The 11,978-nt window shown below is 45.8% G+C and overlaps 1 protein-coding gene across 1 annotated transcript; it reads right to left on the bottom strand.

Annotated features, from left to right (window-relative positions):
* Positions 1-2,015: 2,015 nt before the first annotated feature.
* On the bottom strand, positions 2,016-2,951 carry LOC123353724 (olfactory receptor 51G2-like). Its single transcript, XM_044995094.1, has one exon. It carries the CDS (start codon positions 2,949-2,951, stop codon positions 2,016-2,018), a length of 936 nt encoding a protein of 311 aa, XP_044851029.1.
* Between the last annotated feature and the right edge of the window lie 9,027 nt (positions 2,952-11,978).

Raw genomic sequence — 11,978 nt, 5'->3', positions numbered from 1 at the left:
AAATAACCTCTCTGCCCCTACTTGAGATACTCCAGATTCCCCTGGTTGTACATTCTGGGTTGCACTAGCTTTTTCATCTGCAGCAGCACATTGGGAGATCATGTTCAGCCGATTATGACCCCCAAGTCTTTTTCAGAGTCACTGATTCCCAGGATTGGGCCCCCATCCAGTAAGGAGGGCCTGCGTCCCTTCTTCCTAGATGTAAATGAGAAGCTGGATATGAGTCAGCAGTGTGCCTTTGTTGCCAAGAAGGCTAACAGCATATTGGGCTGCATTAGTAGGAACATTGCCAGCAGGTCGAGGGAAGTGATTATTCCCCTGTATTCAGCACTAGTGAGACCACATCTGGAAAATTTTGTTCAGTTTTAGGCCCCCCCAATACAGAAAGGATGTGGACAAATTGGAGAGAGTCCAGCAAAGGACAATAAAAAATGATTAGGGGGCTGGAGCACATGATTTACAAGGAAAGGCTGAGGGAACTGGGCTTGTTTAGTCTGCAGAAGAGAGGAGTGAGGGGGGATTTGTTAGCAGCCTTCAACTACCAGAAGGGGGATTCCAAAGAGGATGGAGCTCAGCTGTTATCAGTGGTGGCAGATGACAGAACAAGGAGTAATGGTCTCAAGTTGCAGTGGGGAAGGTTTAGGTTGGATATTAGGAAACATTATTTCACTAGGAGGGTGGTGAAGCACTGGAATGGGAGATGGTGAAATCTCCATCCTTAGAGTTTTTAAGGCTTGGCTTGACAAAGCCCTGGCTGGGATGATTTACTTGGTGTTGGTCCTGCTTTGAGCAGGGGGTTGGATTAGATACCTCCTGAAGTTTCTTGCAACCCTAATCTTCTATGATTTTATGAGTCTTGGGAGAAGAGGAGGGTGGGGCCACAAGGGGAAGAGGAGGATTAGGGGATTGGGCCTCAAGGCAGAATAAGAAGGCAGGAGATATATTATTTTCTCCACTGGATCTGGCTCCCTAGGCAGCTCTTGCCACAGCTTTGGTTCTGGCTTCTGGGTGGAGCCTTGGGAAATAAGGAGCAGGAGTGGGTGGAGTCTTGGGGGATGACATGTGGCAAAGGGAGGAGCCTCAGTGGAAAAGGAGGAGGAGGGGCGGGGCCCCAAGGGGCAAGAAGACGGGCAGGGGCGGGGTCACAGAGGCGATGGTCACCTTATAGTGAATGGGCTGGGCTGGGATAGGATAGGATCTGGACATGCCTCTCTGGGAAAGCTGGGGACTATTTCCACCACTTTGCAAGCAAATGGGTCAGCACAAATGGAAGGGACTCTGGGCCAAAATCTCTTGCCAGGACTCCTCTGTGTCAGACCCTCACTCACACACGTAGCTCTGCTCTGCCTTGGTGAGCAATAGGCTCAGCATGTGTGTGGTGTGCAGATCCATTAATAGGGGTGGGATTGCCTGAATGGCTTTACTTGGGGCTCCTCCGTTAATCATGTCTCTGACACAACTCAGTCACAAGCACCTGGCTGAGGGCGTAGGGAAAGGGTGGGTGTTCTTGCCCTTGAATAGCCCCTGTCCACAGCTCGTGCAGTGGCCATGGATCATGCACCACCCAGAGGGCTCAGGAAAGATCAGTAGAAATCTGTAACTTTTTTCATGGCCCATGGATGTTCAACCAGACACGGGACAGTGACAGGCCAGGTGTAATGGGAAACAACATCCACATCCCTTCTCTTTATTGACTGTATCGACAGGAATTCTGAGATCAGAGCAGCCACCGGCTCTTTATGGGCCAACAATCCACCAGTCAATCTTGCTCTCCATGGACACAGTCACTTTGTAAATGCTGCTACCTGCTTTCGTCACCATCCCCTAGTGCACTGTCCTCCCTCACCAGCTCTTCTCCCATTGCTCCAGGCCTTAGACCCCTCTGAACCTGTCTCTATAGAGTGGAGATCGGTAGCTCATGTCATCTCTTATGCAAGGGTCCAGGATGAAATTGGAGGCCCATGTTTTTCATCTCTTGGGTCACCAGCGCTGGAGCCAGGTGATGAGCTGACCCTTCACTTGACGAACACCCTGATTATCCTCACACGAAGGTGTTTGCTTTTCACGCTGTACACGATTGGGTTCATCAGAGGCGGGACCAGCAGGTAGACATAGCCCAGGAGACTCTGCAGTAAGGGAGAAGAGCCCTTCCCCAATCTGTGTATCACAGACAAGCTGATCTCTGGTGTGTAGAAAAGCAGGACGGCACAGAGGTGGGAGACGCAGGTGTTCAGGGCTCTGAGGCATTGGGCGTGGGACGCGATGCTCAGCACCGTTTTGAGAATCATCACATAAGAGAGGAAGATGAGCAGTGAATCCAATCCCATCGTTAAGAATGTAACAACCAAGCCATAGATGCTGTTGACTGTGATATCGGAACAAGCCATCATCATGACTTCCTGGTGCAGGCAGTAGGAATGGGAGAGGACATTGGCTCGACAGTAATGGAACCGTTTTAAGAGAAAGGGGAGTGGAACTGTTAGGGCAAACCGTACTAGCACAAATACCAGTCCCATCTTGGCTATTCTCGGCAGGGTTAAGATGGAAGCATATCTCAGTGGGTTACGGATTGCAATGAAGCGGTCAAAAGCCATGAGCAAGAGAATGGAGGATTCAATGCACTGAAATGAGTGGATGAAGAACAGCTGAGAAAAACATGCATCGAGGGTGATCTCCCTAGAGTTAAACAAGTATATGCCCAGTATCGTCGGTATGGTGGCTATCAATATGCCAAGGTCTGTGATGGCCAACATGGAAAGGAAAATGTACATGGGCTCATGGAGGCTTGGATCTGTTTTTACAATGAACAAAATGACTGAATTTCCTACTATCGAAATAACATACATTAAGCAGAAGAGGATAGAGATCCAGAGATGCACGTCTTCCTGCCCAGGTATCCCGGTGAGAAGGAACACTGCAGAGTTGAATTTGGTGTCATTGACAGCTGACATAATATACTGGACAGGTCCAGGGAGTTTTGAGCTTTTCTTCCTGAAAGTAAAAAGAACAGGAGACTAGATGATATTTAACGAGACATTTTTCTGCTCTCAGTGCAAGTCTAGAAACTCCCAGATGCTCAAGCAAGATCAGCAAAAAACTAGTCTTGGATTTACAGCACCAATGGGAAGATAGGCACTGCCAGATTGGATCAGACCTGCAGTCCATCTAGCCCAGTATCCAGGGTTCCGTACACAATGCTGCACAAGAAGGTGGAAGAAGCCCTGCAACAGGAAGCTATGAGATAACCCTTCTCCCACGGAAAGTTTTCCCTCCACACCCACTAATTAGGCATAGTTTGTTGTGTAAATCAGGAAGGTTTATAGCACATCCAAGCCTTTTTTTTAAAAATCCTCATTACTCTAATTGGATTTTGTGGTTATCCATATAAACATCCAGTCCCTCTTTGAATCCTGTTAAACTCGTGGCCCCATTGGTATCTTATGGTAGTGAGTTCTGCAGCCTACTTGAGCGCTGTGTGATTTTACAATTGTGACCTTGACACAGACACCTTTTCTGGCCCTCTACTCCTGAGCATGGCCCATTGCAAGTGCATGGCGGAAACAGTCATTGTATTTATCTGTCCTGCATTGAAATTCTAAATGAACGTGGTTTATTTTTCCACCCCAGAGAATCCAAATTATGCCACTGCAACTTTGCAGTATATGGGAAAAATTCTCAGGGCCAGGTTCTTAATTCAATAACAATGACTTCAGCTGTGTCACTCCAGATTCCCATGTGTAAATCCAGAACAGGGCTCTATTAACTTTTCTTTACCAAATCCTCCCAGTGATACACTGTGACACCCAAGAATCCCTCCAAGAGAAGCTGAAGTGTTTTGCCTGCCCAGCGTTGACTGAGTCCAGAGACTTTGATCATCCACAGGCTTCTCTTCATCATCACAAGTCCTGCATCCTCTCACCATACAAGGGTCTGTGGATATCTGGCAAGTTACAAGCTAACACAGACAGTTACTTCCGTTGGGCGAGGGAGGGATTGGTGTCACAAATAGGTGATTAGTGCAAACACTAGGTTTGCTCTAATATCCAATTAAAAGTGCAAGTTACTTCAGCCATGCTCATGTAAGAAGTGATAGGTGTTAATTACATACAACCACTATTACAGGGCCCTTTCTTGCACCGCAGCTCTACTCTTTGCCGAAACACTGACCAGAGGTTCTGGTCTGTCAGGACTTTCTGGAAAGCCTTGCACAGGTATTGCAGAGAGATTGTGTTCATGACTCTGAATGTGAGTGTTACAAACAGCTTTTGGTCAGTTGCCAGGGGACGGTATCATAGAACTGTTCACTGAACAAAGAGTTAATAGCACAAACTCATTGCAAACAGTATGTGGAGCACTTCTGAAATACTTATAAAATTAAAGCAAAAGCCTTTAAACAGTGAAGTTACCACTGCTCCTTCCTGTACAGATTCAAGCAACTCTGCTGCTGGCTTTCAATGTACATGCACGTCATGAAAGTTTGATTTGTAATATTTGTATTACAATGAAAAGTTTTGACATAACGTTTACACCTGTCAAGCATCAGAGGGGTAGCTGTGTTAGTCTGGATCTGTAAAAGCAGCAAAGAGTCCTGTGGCACCTTATAGACTAACAGACATATTGGAGCATGAGCTTTCGTGGGTGAATACCCACTTCGTTGGATGCATACTTTAGTACACACATGTCAACCCATTCTTTCCCCTCCCACCTTCTCTCAGAGATGATTTCTCATGTTAGAGTTGGACTTAAAATGTAGTGTATGTAAACAGAGTCTGAATGAACTCTCCCCTGACAGATAGCTGGGAGGAAGAGAGACTTCAGGAGCAAACTGCACTTACATGAGCACACCTACTCTACCCAGATGTCCAGCAGACAGAGAAGTGTTGCTCAAAGTGATGAACTTTGGCTGGTGTACAAATCACTTTCGTACTGAATGCAGGGCTAGTTAAATGCTGTTATCAATGTTGTTGCCTTTATTGTATGAATAAAGGGAGCAGAAGTGTGCTTAACCTGTCCCAAATGAGGGGGTCACCCTGAGCTGAAAAGACATCGTTAAGCTAGGGGGTCAAATGCCAGAGCCCTGTGAAAGTAAGAGGGGTGGGAATAGGTGTCCCAGGCAGCAGTTATGGACTCTCACAAAGGGTCCCCACTGCGGTTTAACCTTTTCCTGCCCATTGTTCAATGATAGAACTGAATATGCTTTATTAGGAACCTTTGTTATTTTAAGTACTTAAATGAGATCTGAAATCACTTGTGTCGGGACAGCATTTTTGCTCAGCCTGCTAAAAGCTGACAATACCTACCAGACTGACCTGCCGAGGTCACAGCAGCGAGGCAGGTGGCAGCAGAAGGGAACTGACAGTTGACCGGATGGATCAGAGCAGAACAATTGGCTGGAGGGGCGGCAACTAGAGAGGAATCGTGGCTGACAGGGTGGTGCTCAAATCACAGAGCAAGCAAGGTGACTTATTCTCTGGCTGGAAGGGGAACTCACACAGATGCGCCTCTCAGCCCTGTGTCCTCACTGACCAAGGACGACCACAGTGAGTGGGGTGAGGTGAGGTAGCAGAGAAGGGCATTGTAAAGGAACTTTTGGTTGAAGAGCATGAAGCAGAAGCCACTGCCTCAAGCACTCTGGGGTGGGTGTCCTGGTCATAGTTTTAGGATTATGAATCCCGCTTGTGGAATTTTCCCTAATTAAGGTCAGGTTGACTTGTCTCCTCTCATTAAAACTTTCTTTGCTAAACTCAGACTGCGTGCTTGCAAGTAGGGAAGTCTAGCCTGACAGAGGTGCCCAGGAGGGGTATGTAATTTCCCAAGTTACTGGGCAGGTGCTCTTCTTTGTTGTATTGTTGAAAAGGAACCCCTAGATACAGAACCCGGCCCTAGTTGTTGCTGGCTCCACCTGGAGGAAGGGTTACATGTATGTAATCTGGATTTCTTCAGAACTTGAAAAGATCACATCTCACCCTTCAGTCAATCACTTCTCAGCAAACTAAGCTCTAGTAGCTCCTCTGTCCCTGGGTTAATAGCTGACTGGTTCTCCTCAGATTCTGTTCTGTCAGTCTGTAGCCTGTATCCAGAGTGCTAACAGGCATTGGGGTCAGTATAGAAAATATCCATTCCCTGAGCTCTCACTCTCTAGTACAGAGTGACCCCAGCAGCTGTTATTCAGGCACAATGCAGGTTTTCAGGGAGTGCATTTAAAAGTCAAATGCATGTGGAACTTCATTTCCCATATGGAAGTAGTCTGTTGCTCCCTGACTGCCTGTGACCTGTATTCATAAAATCCATAGCACCTGGGAAAGGGATTAGGACAGGCATGGAACTGAGCTGCCATAAGGAATGTGTATGTTAAACCCAGTTCTTGTCATGTTTAAGTTATGATTATCTTGGGTTAACTATTTTGATGTTTATGTGATGGCTGTATTGGATGAAACCAGTATGGCACTTCTTAATTTAAATACCAGGCTGCTGGAAAATAAGCAGGAAGGGAAGCAACAGCTGAAGGGAAGTCATCTCTCAGTCATCACTTCAGGGAGGCTGAGAGAAAACACTGGAGCTACAAGCAGGGAGTTCCCTGTTCCTGGGCTCCAGCCATGTTACACAGCTTGTTTTGCCAGTGCTGGGAGTCTGTCCAGAGCTGGGACAGCTGTTGCTGAGAAGCTCTTCAGACTGACAGTCACAGAAACCACTGGGGAAGTCTGAAAGCCTTTGGTCTGCCTTGGTGGTGCTCATCAGAGAGGGAGTGCTTGGGGTCAGAGAAAGGTACAGACTTTTTTTAAAAACCCTCTTATTCTCCCACACTTAATTCCTACTGTTCAGGTTAAGCAATATTTTGGTTCAATAATGTTGGCTGCTCATTCATCTCACTGCTAATTACAGCTTCCCTGAGAGAAGAACCAGAGTTTCTGAACCCACTCGGACCTGCTCGGTAAGCTGACCCGCAGTGTGCAGTAGCCCAGGGCCCAGTCTGAGGGTGGGAGGACCGCGAGATTACACCCCATGAGAGGAAAGGCTATGAGGCCTGACATCTGGCCCTCAGAGACCAGAGGGGACTGAGATGCCAGTGGCCCAATAACTCTGAGGGGTATCTACAGGGCAGAAATACTGGAGGCTTCCGCCAATCAGGAGATAGAAATATGCCTCATCTGACCTGTTACCAAAGAGCCATACAGCTCTGAATTCCTGCGTTCACAATTAAGCCAGGAATTAAAACCTATGAAAATGTATTTGCAGATTAAATTCCCAGGAGCAATAAAACTTGAGGCAATTTGGGAACTAGTCACTGATATTCCGTGTGCGTCTCCTCTCACTCAGCCCCTGGCAGGATCGAGCCCAGAGCTCATGGCACCTCTAGAAATGGGACAGATTGAGAAATCCTGACTTGAGACATCAGGGTTCTAACATTCCGAGCTCGCTTTGACTTTCAGATTTCTGTGTAGCTTGAATAACCCACCATGGAGCATGGGCAGATGTAGGGGAGGGGTTCCCAAGCTATCTAGTTGTGCCTGCCCTCCAGCCTCTGTCACTGAGTCACCTCGACAGCCCAGCTGAGTTCGCTGCTGCTGCACAGAACATCTGCCAATGGAAACAGCTTGCAGCCTTTATACTTCATTTCACATTTTAAAGATAGTGAAACCTGCCAACATACCCAATTCCTGCTAGACGTGGAGCCGCCGATACCAGGAGTCTTACCCTAAAGGACAAGAAGTCATCAGAGAGGTTGCACAGGTAGCAGGCAATATCTGTTCAGATAGGGAGGGAACTGTCTTTATGAAGCATGTCTGCACATTCCCTTGGGACCATTTGGCGATCAGGGAACCTCAGCTGCTTGGCTAAGTGTGCACCAGCTTTTGCTCCCGTCATGGCCTATGGCAAACGAAAGGAGGCCAAATCCCAGGAGATATGAGGTAATCCTACCCAACAGTTCTGCAGCACAATCCCTGCTGCAGGCTCTTCTCCTGGAATCCAGGCTTGTCATCACTGTTCCATATGTTTCTGATTAGTCACATGGCTACATCGGGGGTGGCCAAATGGTAATGATGATGCTGTCACAGCTCTAATCTTCCTGAAATAACATAAAATAGAATAAAAATAATATAGGACCAGATTTCTCCCCGGTACCCCCTTCCCTGCATTACAAACCCAGGGTGCATGCCAGGGAAGGGAGATTCCACAAGGCTCTCTATGTGGAAATTTCCCTTCGATCATTCATGTATGGAGCCTTGTGCAATCTCTCTTCCCTGTCCTGCTTGCTGGTTTTGTAATGCGGGGAAGTGGGCTGCCAGGGAGAAATCGGGTCAAATATCGACCCCCTCAAGGAATTCTAGTGGTCTGGTGAGGTATGATTTCCTTTTGCAAAAGCCACGTTGACTCTTCACCAACAAATTATTTTCATCTATGTATCGGACATTTTGTTCTTTACTATAGTTTCAACCAGTTTGCCAGGCACTGAAGTCAGGTTTACCAGCCTGTAATTAGCACAGTCACCTCTGGAGCCCCTTTTAAAAGGCTTCAGATTAGCTGTCCTCCAATCATTGGTACAGAAGCTAATTTAAGTGATAGGTTACAGACTACAGTTAGTAGATCTGCAATTTCACATTTGAGTTCCTTCAGAACTCTTGGGTGAATACCATCTGGTCCTGGCAACTTCTTACCGTTTAGTTTATCAATTTCTTCCAAAATCTCCTCTAATGACACCTCAGTCTGGGCCAGTTCTGCAGATTTGTCATCTAAAAAATTGGTGAATCATGATTTCCTTTGGCGAAGCTGTGTTGACACTTCCCCAACATAATGTGTTAATCTAATGTGATCATTCTGTTCTTTACTATAGTTTCAACCAACTTGCGTGGTACTGAAATTAGGCTGACTGTCCTGTATTGCCAGGATCACCTCTGAAGCCTTATAAAAACATCTGCATCCCATTAGCTATTTGCCAGTCATCTGGTACAGAGGCTGATTTAAGCGATAAGTCACATATCACAGATAGTAGTTCTGGAATCTGGTATTTGAGTTTCTTCAGAACACTTGGGTGAATCCCATCTGGTCCTGATGACTCAATACTCTTTAATTTATCAGTTTGTTCCAAAATGTCCTCTAATTACACCTCAACCTGGGACAATTCCTTATGTCTGTCACCTACGTACAGAATGGCACAGGTGTGGGAATATTCCTCACATCCTCTGCAATGAAGCCCGAGGCAAAAAATTCATCTATCCTCACCTTCCTTGAGTGCTCCTTTAGCACCTCAATTTTCCCATGGCCCCACTGATTGTTTGGCACGCTGACCGCTTCTGATGTACTTTGAAAACAACTCGCGGTTAATTTTTTTTTTTTACTTTTGCTAGTTGGCCTTGAGATTTTTTGAGCTAGGTATGCAGTATCACCAAGCCCTGTTCAACAAGTACGAGTCAAACCCTGAAAAAATTATGAGATTGGTTTAAAAATACTGAGATTTAAAAATAAACTTATATGAGATTCTTTCTCAATTGTATTTGGTTTCTCAACCTTTGGGTTCACCTGCTTTGGGTTTTCTACCTTTTCTACAACTCATTTTTTAAAGAAACTTTTTTAAGAAAGCTGAAAGCTGATATTCTTGCATAGTCTCTGGATTCCAGAAGTTGAGGCTTTACGTAATATTGGAACTAGTGTGAGAGTCCCATTAACATCCCAAGAGTTGGCACTGTTGGCTGTATCTCAAGCAGAGCACCCACAAACAAATACACTGAGGGTTAGATAGTGGACATTTCTGGCCACACAGTCTGTCAGTGGCAGAAACGCTGTTTCCTTCTGCACGGGACTACAGAGCCCCCGGCTGTAAGCAAAAGGACTACACCACAGACAGCCGGAAATAACAGTGACAGGCTCGCAGAGTCACTGGTTCCCTAGGCACAGTTCAGAGGGTCTCCACCCCTTGTTCATGCATACACCCGGTAAGCAAGGCCATACACATTCTTAATAGAAAGGGGCATGACCTAAGCCCAGCTCCAATGCCTGCTGCTAGATCTCGCTTGGACCCAAACAATCCCCCCCTCCCATATCCATCTAAGCCCAAATTTGGAGATGTTGGAAATTTGGATGCAGGGTGTGAGGTCTATCTCCAGCGCTAGAGTGGTTCTTGTTGCTCATAGAGTGAGTGTGGGGATCAGGATCAGACCGAGGGGCAGCCCAGCAGGGCTCAGTTCGGCCAGGCAATGCTCTCAAGAACCTTTGCTCTCTAAACTCACCTCCTGATTCTCACTCTTACTGCCAGGCAGCAGGAGGGGCCCAGAACTCCCTCATCAAAGGGGGTTGTGCTAATGACAGTCTGCATCATCAAGGGGTGTTGGGAAGAGTTCAGGTTGTGCACTCAGAGACCCAAATCATCCTTATGAGGGACACAGAGCTGATATCTCCCTAAGGCACTTAGCTATGGCATCAGTTACTATAGCATCTAAGTGCCTCTCAGTCTGTAGCATATTTGTCAGTACAACATCCTGTGCGATAGGGCACCTCTATTAACACCACTGGGTCGAAGACACCTATCAATGTTCCCTCCCCACTCTGAACTCTGGGGTAAAGATATGGGGACACACATGAAATACTATCTAAGCTTATTTCTACCAGCTTAGGTTAAAAACTTCCCAACGGCACAAGTTCCTTTCCTTGTCCTTGAACAATATTGCTGCCACCACCAAGTGATTTAGACAAAGATTCGGGAAAAGGGCCACTTGGAGTCCCTGTTTCCCCAAAATATTTCCCCAGGCCCCTTCACCTGCTCTCCTGGGGAGGACTGAGAATAATATCCTCACCAATTTGTACATTGTGAGCACAGACCAAACCCTTGGGTTTTTAGAACACTGAAAATCAATCAAATTCTTAAAAGAAGAATTTTATTTTTTTTAAAAAGTAAAAGAATCACACCTGCAAAATCAGAAGGTAATTTTACAAGGTAAATAAAATACTTAAAACACAGAGGATTCCCCTCTAGGCTTAGCTTCAAAGTCACAAAAACCATGAATAAACCTCCCTCTTAGCATAGGGAAAATTCACAAGCTAAAGCAAAAGATAATCTAACACATTTCCTTGCCTTTACTTACAATTTTTGTAATCTTGGATGCTCATTTCAGGTAGTTTTTTAGGAGATGTTTTTTCCCTGCCTTGTCCTTCGCTCGTCCAGGGAGAAAACAAACAAAGAGAGCACATACAAAACCTCCCCCCACCCCACAGATTTGAAAGTATCTTCTTTTCTTATTGGTCCTTTTGGTCAGGTGCCAACCAGGTTATTTGAGTCCTGTGGGACCTTATAGACTAACAGACGTTTTGGAGCATGAGCTTTTGTGGGTGAATACCCACTTCGTCAGATGCATGCATCCGATTAAGTGGGTATTCACCCACGAAAGCTCATGCTCCAAAACGTCTGTTAGTCTATAAGGTGCCACAGGATTCTTTGCTGCTTTTACAGATCCAGACTAACACGGCTACCCCTCTGATACTTGACAAGTTATTTGAGCGTCTTAACCCCTTACAGGTAAAGAAAGGATTTTATGCTACCCTTAGCTATATGTTTATGACATCTGTCAGCAAGGTTTTAGAACTTATCAATTACACAGTGAAAGTCACCAGGACCAGATGATATTCACCCAAGAGTTCTTAAGGAACTCAAATATCAAATTGCAGAACTACTAATTGTTGTATGTAACCTATCACTTAAATCAGCCTCTGTACCAGATGACTGGCAGATAGCTAATGTGAGGCTGATTTTTTAAAAAGACTCCAGAGGTCACATGCCATTGCATGCCCTGATGAATCATATGTTTCAGTGCGTTTGGCTCCGGTGGCCGTCGTTTTGAGTTTAACAGTGTTACCTCTGTTTGTTTTAGATTTAGAGGTCATAGGAACACATGAAACCACAGGCTAATAACACCTACAATTACAAGAGCATCTATCTTTTTGTAGTTTTATTAAAGTTACCAACAAAGCAATAAATGTTACAGCAT

The sequence above is a fragment of the Mauremys mutica genome, chromosome 1 (genome assembly GCF_020497125.1).
Source record: "Mauremys mutica isolate MM-2020 ecotype Southern chromosome 1, ASM2049712v1, whole genome shotgun sequence".
NCBI classification, from domain to species: domain Eukaryota; kingdom Metazoa; phylum Chordata; order Testudines; family Geoemydidae; genus Mauremys; species Mauremys mutica.
Note: the sequence above shows the minus strand (reverse complement) of the source record. Positions and strands in the feature narration are given on the sequence as shown.